The sequence below is a fragment of the Struthio camelus genome, chromosome 1 (assembly GCF_040807025.1).
Source record: "Struthio camelus isolate bStrCam1 chromosome 1, bStrCam1.hap1, whole genome shotgun sequence".
Lineage (NCBI taxonomy): Eukaryota > Metazoa > Chordata > Aves > Struthioniformes > Struthionidae > Struthio > Struthio camelus.
The window spans coordinates 89,585,282-89,604,006 of record NC_090942.1 but is presented as its reverse complement, the minus strand read 5'-3'; the positions used below and the strand labels follow the sequence as shown (position 1 = coordinate 89,604,006).

The window sequence follows — 18,725 nt, the reverse complement described above, 5'->3', positions numbered from 1 at the left end:
CGGCAGCGCCTTTCTCTCCCCATAGGAGCTGCTGGGCCCGGGCCCTGGAGCTCTGCCCGGAGACAGGGAAGAGGAAGGAAACCAAAACGGGCCCTGCCATGGTGACGCTCCCTCTTCTGATGCTGGCCAGGGAAAGACATATTAGGTTGTCCTCGAGGTCAGTGTTTCTCTGAGGAAGCAGGTTCATTGAGAGGCAGCAGGAGAAAGTGTATGCAGACGGTAGGCAGGGAAATCTGGAGGAAGAGGCGCAGACTGTGGCGTTGTTCCGTTCCGTTCCGTTCCGTTCCGTTCCCTTGCATGCAAGACAGCACCTCCCTCTCCCAACTGCTGGAGCATGAGCTGGAGCACCCGCGAGCAGCCTATGGCTCCCACTCCATGGAGGATTTCTCAGCTTGTGTCCCTGGTGGACCGTGGAAACATACGTGAGCATCAGCTCCCCTGGGGACTGGCAGACCTGATGAGGATGATGAGTCTTCAGTTTGATCTGCCTTGGCCCTGTTCTCCACGTTCCATGTGCTGTTGCCTTTCCTGAGGCTTCAGGCATCTCCTCTTCCCCTGCTGCCCGTCTCCCAAGTCTCCTGGCACCTCCTGAATTGCGGAACAAGCCCACCCAGCCAGCAAGGGACTTCATTGCCAGCATCTTCAACCCTACCAACCTCCTCCTCCCTCCTCCACCCCTCCACAAGGGTTTAGCCTGCTGGGAGTTCCTATGCTCATTTCAAAGTCCTCAGCTTCCATGTCTCATGCTCGTGGCAGAAGGGAGTGGGTTGGTGGGCCTGCCCAGGCCTGCCTTGGTGGAGAAGGCTGTGGCCCCATCCTCGGGGAACTGGCTTACACACACCTCAGTCAGCTTCCGCAGGGCTTTGCACAGCTCTGGGTCCGGGGCGCATGAAGTTCCAAGCAGCTTTGGGTTCGGCCTTCAGGAAGGTCGGTCAGCTCTGAGTCTCAGCACTTGGCCCAGCCTCCAGTGAGGCTGCAGCCAGCACAGAGCCACAGCTTTGGGCTAAGGCTCCAGCCAACCCAAAGCTTTGGGTCCAGCTTTTAAGACACTCCAAGCAGCTCTTGCCTGAAATTCCAGCCAACTCTGCGTCCCAGATTTGGCTCCAGCTGCCACAAGGCTCCAGGCTGAGTGAGCTCTGGACCCTGCTGAGTCTGTGTCCCACACACCTGCGCTGTGCTTTGCGAGGCTCTCACTCCCACACTGTTCCCGACCAGTTCAAAGGCAGGAATTGCACATTGCAGGTCTCCTCACCCCCCTCCACACTGCCGTGTTCTCTGTGGTTGCTCTTGGTGGCTTTCGTTCCCCGTCAGTGGTCCTCTGCAAACCCAGAGCCGCAGGGCTCCCGGCCGGAAGCTAGTGGAATGCTCCACCAGGAGAAGGAGGAGGCCTGACTTTGTCTCGGGGGATGAAGACTGGGGAGGGCCAGACAGAAATGGGAAGTGTGCTGAGGAGCAAGAGTCCCTGTTTGAGCTATGGCTGGCTGTTATTTTTCTCCTTTGCTCAGGAGGGGCCTGTGTGAATCTGGGGGGTGGGAAGGGCAGGCGTGATGCTGGGAGTCTTGGCGCAGCTCGGGGAGGGCCTGGGGCCCTTCTCTGAGAGCCAGCCGACGGAAAAGCCAGTTTTGGGGAAAGGGCCGGGTGGCTTTTGATTAACCACTGGTGTGGAGGTGGCAGGTGAGCAAACAGCCCCCGGGGCTGCGGGGGTTACGTCAGGGACAACTGCTGGGGAATGGCGTGGGGGAGGGCCATCGAACGTGGAGGGCTTTTGGAGCATCCCAGAGGGGTGCCAGAAGCCCAAGAGCTGGGGCGGCAATGCTCCTCCCCACGCTGCAGGGCAGCTGGGTGCAGCTCTGAGATGTGAGGGGACTTGTGACACGGACACCGAACCGGCCAGAGTGGTGGTCTAGCCCCAAGTTCCGTTCAGCAGTTCCTAGTGCCGCCTCGTGGCCGAAATCTTCATTGCACCGTCTCAGCGGCGCATTGCCCCCTCGCAGCGTTTATCTGTGCGGCTGCACCCTCCTGCTGGCGCGTTACATGGGGACGTTGCGCGCAGCCCGCCGCGAGTCAGGTGCATCCCTTCGCCTTAGACAAGGCCGTATGGGGCTGGGCATAGAGGGAGCAGCGGCTGCAACATCTGGAATTGCTCTGGCTCTGGGCATGGCGCACAGCCTCTCACAGGGGAACCAAAAGGGAGGGGGGAACACTGAGAAGCCAAAGGCCTGGGGTCTGCTCTTGGCTTGATTGGCAGGGTGGGATGCCATCGCTGGCCGTTCCTGACTCACTCTTGTCCTTGGCACTACAGCTGCTGGAGGGGGGGTGATGTCCACCTGCAGGGGGCTCTGCCGAGTGGGCATCCTGGAGGTCATCAAAACATCCTCCCCGCTTAGAAGGCGGACATCAGGCTCACAGGAACCAGACCTTTGCTTTCTAAGACATGGGGCTTTGGACCCTCCCTCAGGACCCGGGCATCTGGGCTGCTCCCCCATTCCCTCACTGCAATTCTGCTAAGCCCTAGGATCTCCCCAGAGTGGGAAGAGGACTCCAGCATTCAGGCATTCACTCCCCTCTGTCCCCACTCTGCCCCGCGCCGGTTTGCAGGCTGTGCATCACGCCCCGGGGACTGCCAGGACAGGGACACGCGCTCCCCCTGTCCAGAGCTAGGCAGTTCTCCTCTGCCACCCCTAGTGAGGATGTTCCCCGTGAGAACGATTCTCTCCCCGTGGCCTTCCTCGCTGTCCCTTGGCTGGACTCTCAGTGAGTCCTGCTTTCCAGAAAAATGAATCTCAGTCCGAGGCGCTGGAGTTGCTGCTGGTCTTTGGGTGCCCCCGATGCACGCCCTGACGCCGCCTAGCCTGGGGGAAAGAGGTTTGGGGAAATTAGGAGTGGGGAGTGGGGAGGGGGAGGGGGGCCTGGACAACTGGACACACATGGGGAGGCACACCAACACGCGCGCGCACACACGCATGCGTAGACCTCCGCGCTCGCATACGCCCTCACCCCCGATACCTGCTGAGCTGATGCCAGGAGCCCCAAACATCAGGCAAGGGCCCAGCTCAGGTCAGGCTGTTGCCTGTGGGCGGAGAGGAGGGGCCCAGCGTAGCCACCTGTCCAAAGCTGCAGTTCCCATCAGCCCGGCACTGAGCCAGCCATGGAAGGGAGACTCTGCAGGGTGTGCCTGCTCTTCCTCTACCTCCTCCTCCCCCTCCTCTGGTCAGAGGAGACCTCTCCGGATGCGGTAAGGGAACGGGGGAACCCCTGAGAATGATAGCGTGGCCATGGGCAAGCCTATGTCCCACCCTGTGGCCTCATGGGTTGGTGGCCCACGGATCAAGCCTTGGCGCTATGGGCATCTGGTCTCCTAGTCCCACCCCGCCTGCGACCGGCAACTGGGGTGAGAACACAGGCGCGCTGGCTCCCAGTCGCAGCCCAGCTCCCACTACTGTTCTTCCACCTTGGAGGGCCACCAGCATCTCTCCCTTTCACCCGCAGGGAGCCTGGAGGAGGCTCAGAAGCTGCTGGTTCTGCTGTTTCTGCTGTGAAAGGCAACGCTGGGGCTGCGGGCTCTGCTGTGAGAAGGGGCTGCCTCCAAGACTTCACCACAGTTCCCCACCTGACCGCCTCCTCCCCCCACCCCTCCCCCCACCTCAGTGACTCTGGGCCAGCTACAGTCCCTCCCCTGGGAATCCCAAAGGCAATCCAAGGCTTCTGATCAGGACAATAAAGCTGACACTCTCACTAAGCTCCCAGGAGGGTGAATTTGTGGCTGACTCTAGCCACCAGTCCCCGCTGTCAGGGGGAGGGGCAGAATACCTGGGTTCTCTCTCCAGGCTCATGGAATTGGAAAGGTGCTAGCAGTTAAAGCAGAGGAGGCGGGAATGGCTGGCTTCTCTGACACATCTGGGAGGAGAGGTGGTGGGTCTGGACAGCCTGGACAGCCTGGACAGCCTGGACAGCCGGGTTCTCACACCAGCTTTGAGAGGAGAGAGGCAACGCGAGGCTTGGGGGAAGGCACAGGGTAGGACCCAGCACTCTCACAGCTGCCCTAGCCCCATGCCCGACTGCCTGGGTGACTTCCGTTTGCTCTGGGATGGGGCAGTCCCCAGCACAGAACAGAAAGTCCTTCATGCTCTGGTGCTCCTTGGTTCACGCCTTGGCCAGGATCCCAGCAGCTCTGTCCATGCCTGGCAGGGGCTGTAGCACAGCACTCCTAGGCCCTACTCCCTGTCCGTTGGGAAGACCTCGCTCTAGTCTCACAGAGCTTCCCCCCGTGCACAAGATGGGACAGCAGCACCACTAGCAGAGAAATCCTTCCCAAAGGGACCCATGGCAGGCCTCCTGGAGGAGCCTCGCTTACGGGCCAGTGGATGAGGACTGCGGCAACTAGCTGGCGTGGTCTTGAAGTCTCAGAGCCAAAATCTTGTATCCCCAGTAAAGTGGAGAACGTGGAAGTAAAGAAAACAAGGTTGGGGCAAAAGGGAGTGGTGGAGAGAGACTAGGAGGCAGTGATAAGCCAAGGCGGGGACTGGCAGTACCAAGAAACTGTGGACCTGGTAGGGATATGAGGGATTGGCTTGGGTAGGGCTGAGGTGGCCAGACCAGGCAGAGCCCTATAAATCCAGCGCCAGGTTCAGCATCCTGCGCAGCCCCAGCCTGAAGGACACAGGTACCCCAGTGTGAAGGGAGAGCAATGAAGCGACACATCTGCATTGCATTCCTGGTGCCAGGATGCATCGGGGCACCCCCTCAGGTAAGAGAAGCTTTTCCTTAGGGCACCCCAGAGCCTGGCCAGAGACACAGGGTGGGGGAGTGAGGAGCAGAGGGGCCACTGGAGACAGTGTGTGTGGGGGGGGGGGGTCTGTCTCACACAATGGCTAAGCAGCGGCGAATGGGTTTGGAGGGAGACTCAGCCAAGGGCTCCCATGGGCGGAGGCAAATGCCACAGCTCCACGGCCATCAGGCAGCGGAGCAAAAACATGTGTCAAAAGACATGCAAAACTACTTGAAAAGGACTCTTGGATCAAGGCAGCTATATGGGGAGACTGGACAGGTGAGCTGGTGGAAAGGACTGCTCTCACCGCTCACCTCCTTTGCCTCTGCTGGCAGAACAGATGAGCCAAGGTGTACGAAGCTTGGGAGCCCACGCACCTCCTGGCGGAAGGCTGTGTGTTCACTCAACAGTGTCCCTATGTCCTGGGCTCTGTAAGTCCGTCTGGTTCCCTGCAGCATCTGTGGTATTCTGCGGCAAGTGTCAGGCTGTTGGGAGATCGGGGCGTGGGGGGCGGGGGGAGAAGAGTGCTGCAAGAAGGGCTGGAGCAGAGGAGTAAGAGAAGAGGAATGGGAGAGCAGAACTTGGGCGGCGGGGGGAGCAATGAAAGGGGCAAAAACGGGCTTGGAGAAAGGGTTAGGAAGAAAAAGGCAACGTGGGCACAAGAGGAGAGGGCGTGTGAGACAGGCGGAAGGAAAAGAAGGGGCTGGAGTGGCAAACTGGCAAAGAGGAAGGATGAGAGCGAGGCAAGGGGAGCTCGGGAGGGCATGAGAAGAGGGAGGTTTCCCTGCCTGCTGCAGGCCTGGCTCAGGAGGAGGTCAGTAGGTTCCCGAATGGGAAGGCTGGTTTTGTGCTCGGTATTCTCAGCGGCTCAGCCATTGTGTATCTCGTTCAGCACAGTAGTAAGTGCCAGAGTCGTTGAGCAAGGCCGCATCTATTGACAGAGACAGACCATCAGCTTGTATCCCGCTGCTCTTGAAGCGACCATCACTGAAATCTTTCTCAAACTCGTCTTTGCCCATTTTCGGAGCATAAACCACCAGCTGCAGCCTGCTGCCTGAGCCCTGTGCCTGCTTATACCAGTACATTGAGAAGTGATCGGTCTCCATCTGGGAACAGTGCAGGTTGACAGACTGCCCCTCTCTGACGATTGTGTCAGGGGACTGTTTCAGGGTGCGCCCTGGAAAGCAAAAGGAGAAGCAGTGAGGAGATGGTGGGAAAGGGGTTGAAGAGGGAGCTGAGGAAGCATTCTTCCCAACCTCATTCACCTCTGCCCGGGAAGGCCTGGGGAACGCAGCAGTGCCCACAGCTGGGTACGTGGCTGGGGCAGCTGCGGTGGAACTGAGGGAGCTGCTCAAGGGGGAGGGAGGCTCACTTACCCAGGGGGGCCAGCATGGCCACAAGGAGCCAGTGGGGACGCATGAGGAAAAGGCTGTGTCCTTGCAGGGACGTGCCTGTGGGAGCAGCACAAAGACTCCCAGTTTGCAGTCGAAGCTGCCCCCTGAGCCCTTGGCGCAAGAGAGACGCGAGTGAGGACGGGAGGGTGAGAGAGGGAGAGAAGGGTGTCCTGTGGGGGTGGGGAGAGCAGTGGGGAGGGTGAAGGGGGAGGAGAGAGTGGCTGCACTGTCCTTTTAGCAGAAGAGCGCAGCCGTGCCCCCTCCTCCGCACCCCTCTGCTGCAGGTACCAGTGTATCCCCTTGCATTCATTTCCCCTATGTGTCCCCAGGAGCTTTAGGAATGACCGTGCATCCCTCAGAGGAAAAGGGGCAAAAGAGCAAAGAGGAGGGCCCCAACTGTGCCCAGGAAAGGAAGAACGCTCCCATGTCTTTTTCCCTACCAGGAGCGGGATTGGGGGCTGTCCTGTCCCATACCATCTCCCTCCCCTTCCTGTCTCACAGCCCATGCCTGGGACCCCAGGGGACCAGGGCACAGAGCAGGCCAGGTTCCCCCTTTTTGACATGCGTCCCCTGCTCTGTGTCCTGGGCACGGGCTGCAGGCACAGGGGGTGCTCAGACAGAGCGCTGCTGGCTGGGGAGCAGGGCCCTTAAGCAGGCAGACGGGGCAACGCCCGCTGCAGTAGAGGAGGAGCTGGGTTTGCTGTGGCCATGGAAAGGGTCTCCGTCTCCCATGGGTTCCTTGGTGTGCAGGGGAGTGCTGTAGGGTGAGAGATAGACCGCAGTGTTTGTGCACGGAGCTCCCTCCAGCCCTCAAGCAGTAGAGCTGGTGTGAGGCGCTGGGGTCCACAACAGGAAATGCCCGGAGAAGAGCCCACGTGCAGTCTGTGACAGACTTCTCGCTTCCACAGAAATGTCGGCAAATACGTCTTCTGGATGCAAAGCTCCACCTGGGCCAGCGCGTACCATCCTGGTTTGTGGGTGTTGCTGTCCTTTGTGCCCATCACGACCTGCTCTTGTAGTTCAGCTGCTTCCCAGATCTCCCGGCATCACCTGTGAGCCACCCAGACGCTTGGGATCCACCTCCGGCCGCTTCAGCCGCAAACACTGGGTCCTGACCTCAGGGCACCCTCAATGCTCTCCTGGCTTAGGGAACCATTTTGCGTGCTGCCACGCGGCTCTAAGATAGAGGTCCGGTCTTGCTGTCACATGCTTTTTGGTGGAGCCAGCACAGCACGGATAAGAGTGGGGAGCTGCGGCTGTGCAGGAGACCTCTGTGGCTGTGGAGGAGATGTCCTCTGCTGGGGGAAAGACAGGAGTAGCCTGAGGAAAACAGGAGGGGGAGGGCTGTGTGGCCAAACGCCCAGACCCAAACACCCCCTTTCTGTAGGGAGAGTGTGGAGTGAATTAGGCCGGAAGACAAAAGGTGTGGGAGGGAAGGTGGCAAATAGGGCAGGGAAGGTTGGGGGCGGGGTGAAAGAAAGTCACAAAAGAGGCTGGAAAAGCAGGAGGTATTGGAGTTAAGTGAGAGGAAGTGTGTGGAGTGGAGAAGATGGAAGAGGGACAGGAGGAAGAAGGGGGAGGAGAAAGGGAGGCAGAGAGGCGGGCAATGGTTGAGGACAGTGAATATAATGTGAGTGAGAGTAAAAGAAGAAGGAAGCAAGGAGGGATGGCAAGGGAAGGAGAGAGGCTACACGAGTCAACTCAGGAGGAAGGGAAGGCTAGGAAGCAGAGGAGGTAGGGAGTGGAAGGGGCCTGTCCTGCCTTGTGCAGCAGCCTGGATGTGGAGGAAGGCAGGAGGCCGCTGTGCAGAGAGAGGTTTGTGCTCAGCTCCCTCAGCAGCCTAGTCACTGTGTTTCACTCTCGGCACAGTAATACGTGCCTGAGTCATTGAGAGAGGCACGATCTATCAAGAGGGTCAGCCTGTCTCCTTGTATCTCACTGCTCTTGAAATGGCTTCGGAATTGCTCCTCAATATTTGCTTTACCACCTTCAGCTGCAGAAACCACTAGGATCAGCCTGGAATCTTTCCCCAAAGGCAGCTTGTACCAGTACATCGCTGTGCTGGAGGATTTCTTCTCAGAGCAGCTCAGATTCATGGCCTGTGCTTGTCGTGTGATAGTGTCCGGGGACTGTTGCAGAGCCCAGCCTGGAAGGGAAAGGGAGAAGCGCTGAGGAGGAGGGGGAGAAATGGCTTGATGGGGAGATGAGGAAACATATTGAAGCAGAAAGCAGAACAGGGCGTGAGTCTGGACCAAACGGAAAAGCAAGGAGACAACAGAGTGGGGTAGGAGAGAAGAGGGTGAGAAGGACCAGGACAGCCTAGGCAGCACTGGAAGGGATAGGACAGCTCTTCAGATCCCGTTGGTGACTCTGCCCTCTCTCTCTGCGACAGGCAAGACACATTCCTGGGCAGCTTGTGTCCTGAAAGGAAAGGCTTCTGTGCTGTGCACGTGAGAAAAAATCGACAGCCACTGCAGGAGACGGGAGGGATTCCTGCCCACCTGGTTCATTGCCCCTCCTCACGCCAGGAAGCCTTGGGGAATGGAGCACTGCCAACAACTGGGCATGCAGTTGGGGCAGCAGCAGTGGCAGTGATGCAGGTGCTCCTCCGCCCGTTGAGTTCACTCACCCACGGGGACCAGCATGGCCACAAAGAACGAGCGGGGAACCATGGGGAAGAAGCCCCGTCCTTTCAGGGACCTGCCCTCAGTAGGTGCGCAGGCAGCTTAGGCCCCGAGACATGTGAAAAGGAAGCGCTGAGGGAAGAAGAGACACACTGGGGATGGGCCGGGCCGTGAGAGAGCAAGAAATGAGAGAAAGGGTGGCTGGCAGTGGACGCTGGGAATGACACACGCAGTCACAGGAAGAATAAAGCCTGCACAGATGTGTGGGCGTGCCCCGGGGGAGTGGGGTGTTGCACGCACCGGAGTATGCTGAGGTTGTACGGGAGCCTGAGTGCGTGCAAGGCGGAGGGATGGGGAGGGTTCCTCTTCTCCTTTCCAAATCTCTGGAGAGCTAGAGGAATGAAGAACTGTACGAAGGACACACGTAGGTCCCTTGTGTTTCCCCATACATTTTTCCCTCTCTGTGCCATGGCTGGCTCCTTGGGGTTCTCCTGGCTTTGTGAGGTCTCTTGTGTCTCTGTGCCGTACTGTGGGCACAGGAATACTTGACGGTGCGCGACAGGAGCAGGAGGGACACAGTAAGAGCCCAAGCCTTGTGCCTGCTCAGGGATGCTCAGGGCTTTGCAGTGAAGCTGTTCCCCTGCCTTTTGATCCGCAGAGCAGAACAGCGCCTGCAGCTTCCAGCTGCTCTGCTGCAGGGAACAGTGGATCCCATTGCAGTCGGTTTCTCTTACTCTCTGCAGCAGCGTTAGGAACATGCCTGAACCCCACAAAGGAAACCAAGGCAGCGCCCAGACTGAGCCATTTCTCTGGAGAGAGTGGGATGGGCTCTGCCCTGCCCCACACTATCCCTACCCATAGCACCTCTCCTCCTGGGACCGGGAGGGGCAGCACACACCGCAGGCCAGCACCCCCCTTCCTGGCTTGTGTCCCCTGCCCTGTCTGCTCCTCAGTGGTTGCAGGGACAGGAGATGCTGAGAGCCCAGAGCCTTTGCCCGCTGCAGCGGGGCTGGTCCCACTTTTGAGAGTCGGGGAAGCTCCAGGCTGTTGCAGCGATCACTGTGATGAGGAGGGCTGGGGAGGAGGGTACCTGATGGGTTAGTGTGTGCGCACGGGGCTGCCTCCAGCCCTGGCCGGTGAGAGTGGTGGGTAATGGCTGTGCGAGAGGAGAGTAAATGCCTGTGGAGACAGCCACAGGAGGACAGCCTGTGTGCTAGCAGGGGAAGGAAGGCGGGAAGGTGGGAAGGAAGGCAGAAAGGCAGGAAGGGAGGGAGGAAGACTCAAGAGCAGGGACCAAGGGGCAGGCATGAGGAAGAGGAGGTACTGGGGAGGCAGGACCTGGGTGTCCTCTCGCTCTGCCTTCCTGCTGGCAGGCAGTAGCCCAGTTCCTTTGGAGACGACTCCTCCCTGGGGCCTGGTGCTTTGCTGGGGCACCCTGGGTGTCTCAGCCTGGTGGTGCGCCTCTGGGCAAGGTTTTTTTCCCCAGGCCTGAGACCATCTGTGGTCTCCTTGCCGCCTCTGCCCTGTGAAACGCCCTATCCACGGTGGGTTTCCTTTCTGGCAGGACAGGGCTTGGCCCCCAGCGGGAGGAGCTGGGACGGAGCCTGTGCGACCATGAGGCCCTGACAGCAGCTCTGTGGTGTATTCCCCCCCGTTTTTCAGGGAGACCTCCCTTACTGCTCTGCCCACAGGCTTGGGAGATTCCTGCTGCCTACCTCCATCCTCTGCACAGCACCCTCAGGTATCTCTTTTCAGAAGGACATGCACATGGCCCCTCCCAGATGGGTGAACACTCAGCATGGGCTATCTGGGGAACAAAATGAGCACAAGGATGAAGAGCTGCGAGATGCGCAAGGGTGAAAGGAAGCCAGGTAACAAACGACAGACGAGACCGGGGCAGCGCGCAGAGCCCCTCCTTCCGGCAGCGCCTTTCTCTCCCCATAGGAGCTGCTGGGCCCGGGCCCTGGAGCTCTGCCCGGAGACAGGGAAGAGGAAGGAAACCAAAACGGGCCCTGCCATGGTGACGCTCCCTCTTCTGATGCTGGCCAGGGAAAGACATATTAGGTTGTCCTCGAGGTCAGTGTTTCTCTGAGGAAGCAGGTTCATTGAGAGGCAGCAGGAGAAAGTGTATGCAGACGGTAGGCAGGGAAATCTGGAGGAAGAGGCGCAGACTGTGGCGTTGTTCCGTTCCGTTCCGTTCCGTTCCGTTCCCTTGCATGCAAGACAGCACCTCCCTCTCCCAACTGCTGGAGCATGAGCTGGAGCACCCGCGAGCAGCCTATGGCTCCCACTCCATGGAGGATTTCTCAGCTTGTGTCCCTGGTGGACCGTGGAAACATACGTGAGCATCAGCTCCCCTGGGGACTGGCAGACCTGATGAGGATGATGAGTCTTCAGTTTGATCTGCCTTGGCCCTGTTCTCCACGTTCCATGTGCTGTTGCCTTTCCTGAGGCTTCAGGCATCTCCTCTTCCCCTGCTGCCCGTCTCCCAAGTCTCCTGGCACCTCCTGAATTGCGGAACAAGCCCACCCAGCCAGCAAGGGACTTCATTGCCAGCATCTTCAACCCTACCAACCTCCTCCTCCCTCCTCCACCCCTCCACAAGGGTTTAGCCTGCTGGGAGTTCCTATGCTCATTTCAAAGTCCTCAGCTTCCATGTCTCATGCTCGTGGCAGAAGGGAGTGGGTTGGTGGGCCTGCCCAGGCCTGCCTTGGTGGAGAAGGCTGTGGCCCCATCCTCGGGGAACTGGCTTACACACACCTCAGTCAGCTTCCGCAGGGCTTTGCACAGCTCTGGGTCCGGGGCGCATGAAGTTCCAAGCAGCTTTGGGTTCGGCCTTCAGGAAGGTCGGTCAGCTCTGAGTCTCAGCACTTGGCCCAGCCTCCAGTGAGGCTGCAGCCAGCACAGAGCCACAGCTTTGGGCTAAGGCTCCAGCCAACCCAAAGCTTTGGGTCCAGCTTTTAAGACACTCCAAGCAGCTCTTGCCTGAAATTCCAGCCAACTCTGCGTCCCAGATTTGGCTCCAGCTGCCACAAGGCTCCAGGCTGAGTGAGCTCTGGACCCTGCTGAGTCTGTGTCCCACACACCTGCGCTGTGCTTTGCGAGGCTCTCACTCCCACACTGTTCCCGACCAGTTCAAAGGCAGGAATTGCACATTGCAGGTCTCCTCACCCCCCTCCACACTGCCGTGTTCTCTGTGGTTGCTCTTGGTGGCTTTCGTTCCCCGTCAGTGGTCCTCTGCAAACCCAGAGCCGCAGGGCTCCCGGCCGGAAGCTAGTGGAATGCTCCACCAGGAGAAGGAGGAGGCCTGACTTTGTCTCGGGGGATGAAGACTGGGGAGGGCCAGACAGAAATGGGAAGTGTGCTGAGGAGCAAGAGTCCCTGTTTGAGCTATGGCTGGCTGTTATTTTTCTCCTTTGCTCAGGAGGGGCCTGTGTGAATCTGGGGGGTGGGAAGGGCAGGCGTGATGCTGGGAGTCTTGGCGCAGCTCGGGGAGGGCCTGGGGCCCTTCTCTGAGAGCCAGCCGACGGAAAAGCCAGTTTTGGGGAAAGGGCCGGGTGGCTTTTGATTAACCACTGGTGTGGAGGTGGCAGGTGAGCAAACAGCCCCCGGGGCTGCGGGGGTTACGTCAGGGACAACTGCTGGGGAATGGCGTGGGGGAGGGCCATCGAACGTGGAGGGCTTTTGGAGCATCCCAGAGGGGTGCCAGAAGCCCAAGAGCTGGGGCGGCAATGCTCCTCCCCACGCTGCAGGGCAGCTGGGTGCAGCTCTGAGATGTGAGGGGACTTGTGACACGGACACCGAACCGGCCAGAGTGGTGGTCTAGCCCCAAGTTCCGTTCAGCAGTTCCTAGTGCCGCCTCGTGGCCGAAATCTTCATTGCACCGTCTCAGCGGCGCATTGCCCCCTCGCAGCGTTTATCTGTGCGGCTGCACCCTCCTGCTGGCGCGTTACATGGGGACGTTGCGCGCAGCCCGCCGCGAGTCAGGTGCATCCCTTCGCCTTAGACAAGGCCGTATGGGGCTGGGCATAGAGGGAGCAGCGGCTGCAACATCTGGAATTGCTCTGGCTCTGGGCATGGCGCACAGCCTCTCACAGGGGAACCAAAAGGGAGGGGGGAACACTGAGAAGCCAAAGGCCTGGGGTCTGCTCTTGGCTTGATTGGCAGGGTGGGATGCCATCGCTGGCCGTTCCTGACTCACTCTTGTCCTTGGCACTACAGCTGCTGGAGGGGGGGTGATGTCCACCTGCAGGGGGCTCTGCCGAGTGGGCATCCTGGAGGTCATCAAAACATCCTCCCCGCTTAGAAGGCGGACATCAGGCTCACAGGAACCAGACCTTTGCTTTCTAAGACATGGGGCTTTGGACCCTCCCTCAGGACCCGGGCATCTGGGCTGCTCCCCCATTCCCTCACTGCAATTCTGCTAAGCCCTAGGATCTCCCCAGAGTGGGAAGAGGACTCCAGCATTCAGGCATTCACTCCCCTCTGTCCCCACTCTGCCCCGCGCCGGTTTGCAGGCTGTGCATCACGCCCCGGGGACTGCCAGGACAGGGACACGCGCTCCCCCTGTCCAGAGCTAGGCAGTTCTCCTCTGCCACCCCTAGTGAGGATGTTCCCCGTGAGAACGATTCTCTCCCCGTGGCCTTCCTCGCTGTCCCTTGGCTGGACTCTCAGTGAGTCCTGCTTTCCAGAAAAATGAATCTCAGTCCGAGGCGCTGGAGTTGCTGCTGGTCTTTGGGTGCCCCCGATGCACGCCCTGACGCCGCCTAGCCTGGGGGAAAGAGGTTTGGGGAAATTAGGAGTGGGGAGTGGGGAGGGGGAGGGGGGCCTGGACAACTGGACACACATGGGGAGGCACACCAACACGCGCGCGCACACACGCATGCGTAGACCTCCGCGCTCGCATACGCCCTCACCCCCGATACCTGCTGAGCTGATGCCAGGAGCCCCAAACATCAGGCAAGGGCCCAGCTCAGGTCAGGCTGTTGCCTGTGGGCGGAGAGGAGGGGCCCAGCGTAGCCACCTGTCCAAAGCTGCAGTTCCCATCAGCCCGGCACTGAGCCAGCCATGGAAGGGAGACTCTGCAGGGTGTGCCTGCTCTTCCTCTACCTCCTCCTCCCCCTCCTCTGGTCAGAGGAGACCTCTCCGGATGCGGTAAGGGAACGGGGGAACCCCTGAGAATGATAGCGTGGCCATGGGCAAGCCTATGTCCCACCCTGTGGCCTCATGGGTTGGTGGCCCACGGATCAAGCCTTGGCGCTATGGGCATCTGGTCTCCTAGTCCCACCCCGCCTGCGACCGGCAACTGGGGTGAGAACACAGGCGCGCTGGCTCCCAGTCGCAGCCCAGCTCCCACTACTGTTCTTCCACCTTGGAGGGCCACCAGCATCTCTCCCTTTCACCCGCAGGGAGCCTGGAGGAGGCTCAGAAGCTGCTGGTTCTGCTGTTTCTGCTGTGAAAGGCAACGCTGGGGCTGCGGGCTCTGCTGTGAGAAGGGGCTGCCTCCAAGACTTCACCACAGTTCCCCACCTGACCGCCTCCTCCCCCCACCCCTCCCCCCACCTCAGTGACTCTGGGCCAGCTACAGTCCCTCCCCTGGGAATCCCAAAGGCAATCCAAGGCTTCTGATCAGGACAATAAAGCTGACACTCTCACTAAGCTCCCAGGAGGGTGAATTTGTGGCTGACTCTAGCCACCAGTCCCCGCTGTCAGGGGGAGGGGCAGAATACCTGGGTTCTCTCTCCAGGCTCATGGAATTGGAAAGGTGCTAGCAGTTAAAGCAGAGGAGGCGGGAATGGCTGGCTTCTCTGACACATCTGGGAGGAGAGGTGGTGGGTCTGGACACCCTGGACAGCCTGGACAGCCTGGACAGCCGGGTTCTCACACCAGCTTTGAGAGGAGAGAGGCAACGCGAGGCTTGGGGGAAGGCACAGGGTAGGACCCAGCACTCTCACAGCTGCCCTAGCCCCATGCCCGACTGCCTGGGTGACTTCCGTTTGCTCTGGGATGGGGCAGTCCCCAGCACAGAACAGAAAGTCCTTCATGCTCTGGTGCTCCTTGGTTCACGCCTTGGCCAGGATCCCAGCAGCTCTGTCCATGCCTGGCAGGGGCTGTAGCACAGCACTCCTAGGCCCTACTCCCTGTCCGTTGGGAAGACCTCGCTCTAGTCTCACAGAGCTTCCCCCCGTGCACAAGATGGGACAGCAGCACCACTAGCAGAGAAATCCTTCCCAAAGGGACCCATGGCAGGCCTCCTGGAGGAGCCTCGCTTACGGGCCAGTGGATGAGGACTGCGGCAACTAGCTGGCGTGGTCTTGAAGTCTCAGAGCCAAAATCTTGTATCCCCAGTAAAGTGGAGAACGTGGAAGTAAAGAAAACAAGGTTGGGGCAAAAGGGAGTGGTGGAGAGAGACTAGGAGGCAGTGATAAGCCAAGGCGGGGACTGGCAGTACCAAGAAACTGTGGACCTGGTAGGGATATGAGGGATTGGCTTGGGTAGGGCTGAGGTGGCCAGACCAGGCAGAGCCCTATAAATCCAGCGCCAGGTTCAGCATCCTGCGCAGCCCCAGCCTGAAGGACACAGGTACCCCAGTGTGAAGGGAGAGCAATGAAGCGACACATCTGCATTGCATTCCTGGTGCCAGGATGCATCGGGGCACCCCCTCAGGTAAGAGAAGCTTTTCCTTAGGGCACCCCAGAGCCTGGCCAGAGACACAGGGTGGGGGAGTGAGGAGCAGAGGGGCCACTGGAGACAGTGTGTGTGTGTGGGGGGGGTCTGTCTCACACAATGGCTAAGCAGCGGCGAATGGGTTTGGAGGGAGACTCAGCCAAGGGCTCCCATGGGCGGAGGCAAATGCCACAGCTCCACGGCCATCAGGCAGCGGAGCAAAAACATGTGTCAAAAGACATGCAAAACTACTTGAAAAGGACTCTTGGATCAAGGCAGCTATATGGGGAGACTGGACAGGTGAGCTGGTGGAAAGGACTGCTCTCACCGCTCACCTCCTTTGCCTCTGCTGGCAGAACAGATGAGCCAAGGTGTACGAAGCTTGGGAGCCCACGCACCTCCTGGCGGAAGGCTGTGTGTTCACTCAACAGTGTCCCTACGTCCTGGGCTCTGTAAGTCCGTCTGGTTCCCTGCAGCATCTGTGGTATTCTGCGGCAAGTGTCAGGCTGTTGGGAGATCGGGGCGTGGGGGGCGGGGGGAGAAGAGTGCTGCAAGAAGGGCTGGAGCAGAGGAGTAAGAGAAGAGGAATGGGAGAGCAGAACTTGGGCGGCGGGGGGAGCAATGAAAGGGGCAAAAACGGGCTTGGAGAAAGGGTTAGGAAGAAAAAGGCAACGTGGGCACAAGAGGAGAGGGCGTGTGAGACAGGCGGAAGGAAAAGAAGGGGCTGGAGTGGCAAACTGGCAAAGAGGAAGGATGAGAGCGAGGCAAGGGGAGCTCGGGAGGGCATGAGAAGAGGGAGGTTTCCCTGCCTGCTGCAGGCCTGGCTCAGGAGGAGGTCAGTAGGTTCCCGAATGGGAAGGCTGGTTTTGTGCTCGGTATTCTCAGCGGCTCAGCCATTGTGTATCTCGTTCAGCACAGTAGTAAGTGCCAGAGTCGTTGAGCAAGGCCGCATCTATTGACAGAGACAGACCATCAGCTTGTATCCCGCTGCTCTTGAAGCGACCATCACTGAAATCTTTCTCAAACTCGTCTTTGCCCATTTTCGGAGCATAAACCACCAGCTGCAGCCTGCTGCCTGAGCCCTGTGCCTGCTTATACCAGTACATTGAGAAGTGATCGGTCTCCATCTGGGAACAGTGCAGGTTGACAGACTGCCCCTCTCTGACGATTGTGTCAGGGGACTGTTTCAGGGTGCGCCCTGGAAAGCAAAAGGAGAAGCAGTGAGGAGATGGTGGGAAAGGGGTTGAAGAGGGAGCTGAGGAAGCATTCTTCCCAACCTCATTCACCTCTGCCCGGGAAGGCCTGGGGAACGCAGCAGTGCCCACAGCTGGGTACGTGGCTGGGGCAGCTGCGGTGGAACTGAGGGAGCTGCTCAAGGGGGAGGGAGGCTCACTTACCCAGGGGGGCCAGCATGGCCACAAGGAGCCAGTGGGGACGCATGAGGAAAAGGCTGTGTCCTTGCAGGGACGTGCCTGTGGGAGCAGCACAAAGACTCCCAGTTTGCAGTCGAAGCTGCCCCCTGAGCCCTTGGCGCAAGAGAGACGCGAGTGAGGACGGGAGGGTGAGAGAGGGAGAGAAGGGTGTCCTGTGGGGGTGGGGAGAGCAGTGGGGAGGGTGAAGGGGGAGGAGAGAGTGGCTGCACTGTCCTTTTAGCAGAAGAGCGCAGCCGTGCCCCCTCCTCCGCACCCCTCTGCTGCAGGTACCAGTGTATCCCCTTGCATTCATTTCCCCTATGTGTCCCCAGGAGCTTTAGGAATGACCGTGCATCCCTCAGAGGAAAAGGGGCAAAAGAGCAAAGAGGAGGGCCCCAACTGTGCCCAGGAAAGGAAGAACGCTCCCATGTCTTTTTCCCTACCAGGAGCGGGATTGGGGGCTGTCCTGTCCCATACCATCTCCCTCCCCTTCCTGTCTCACAGCCCATGCCTGGGACCCCAGGGGACCAGGGCACAGAGCAGGCCAGGTTCCCCCTTTTTGACATGCGTCCCCTGCTCTGTGTCCTGGGCACGGGCTGCAGGCACAGGGGGTGCTCAGACAGAGCGCTGCTGGCTGGGGAGCAGGGCCCTTAAGCAGGCAGACGGGGCAACGCCCGCTGCAGTAGAGGAGGAGCTGGGTTTGCTGTGGCCATGGAAAGGGTCTCCGTCTCCCATGGGTTCCTTGGTGTGCAGGGGAGTGCTGTAGGGTGAGAGATAGACCGCAGTGTTTGTGCACGGAGCTCCCTCCAGCCCTCAAGCAGTAGAGCTGGTGTGAGGCGCTGGGGTCCACAACAGGAAATGCCCGGAGAAGAGCCCACGTGCAGTCTGTGACAGACTTCTCGCTTCCACAGAAATGTCGGCAAATACGTCTTCTGGATGCAAAGCTCCACCTGGGCCAGCGCGTACCATCCTGGTTTGTGGGTGTTGCTGTCCTTTGTGCCCATCACGACCTGCTCTTGTAGTTCAGCTGCTTCCCAGATCTCCCGGCATCACCTGTGAGCCACCCAGACGCTTGGGATCCACCTCCGGCCGCTTCAGCCGCAAACACTGGGTCCTGACCTCAGGGCACCCTCAATGCTCTCCTGGCTTAGGGAACCATTTTGCGTGCTGCCACGCGGCTCTAAGATAGAGGTCCGGTCTTGCTGTCACATGCTTTTTGGTGGAGCCAGCACAGCACGGATAAGAGTGGGGAGCTGCGGCTGTGCAGGAGACCTCTGTGGCTGTGGAGGAGATGTCCTCTGCTGGGGGAAAGACAGGAGTAGCCTGAGGAAAACAGGAGGGGGAGGGCTGTGTGGCCAAACGCCCAGACCCAAACACCCCCTTTCTGTAGGGAGAGTGTGGAGTGAATTAGGCCGGAAGACAAAAGGTGTGGGAGGGAAGGTGGCAAATAGGGCAGGGAAGGTTGGGGGCGGGGTGAAAGAAAGTCACAAAAGAGGCTGGAAAAGCAGGAGGTATTGGAGTTAAGTGAGAGGAAGTGTGTGGAGTGGAGAAGATGGAAGAGGGACAGGAGGAAGAAGGGGGAGGAGAAAGGGAGGCAGAGAGGCGGGCAATGGTTGAGGACAGTGAATATAATGTGAGTGAGAGTAAAAGAAGAAGGAAGCAAGGAGGGATGGCAAGGGAAGGAGAGAGGCTACACGAGTCAACTCAGGAGGAAGGGAAGGCTAGGAAGCAGAGGAGGTAGGGAGTGGAAGGGGCCTGTCCTGCCTTGTGCAGCAGCCTGGATGTGGAGGAAGGCAGGAGGCCGCTGTGCAGAGAGAGGTTTGTGCTCAGCTCCCTCAGCAGCCTAGTCACTGTGTTTCAC

The 18,725-nt window shown here is 59.5% G+C and overlaps 2 gene segments (V, D, J or C); both read right to left on the bottom strand.

The window, feature by feature from the left end:
• Positions 1-5,628: 5,628 nt before the first annotated feature.
• Positions 5,629-6,160, bottom strand: LOC138067687 (T cell receptor beta variable 24-1-like). The segment is given in 2 exon segments: positions 5,629-5,945; positions 6,145-6,160. Coding segments are annotated over 2 exon segments (333 nt in total).
• Positions 6,161-16,333: 10,173 nt separating this feature from the next.
• Positions 16,334-16,865, bottom strand: LOC138067634 (T cell receptor beta variable 24-1-like). The segment is given in 2 exon segments: positions 16,334-16,650; positions 16,850-16,865. Coding segments are annotated over 2 exon segments (333 nt in total).
• Positions 16,866-18,725: the final 1,860 nt, after the last annotated feature.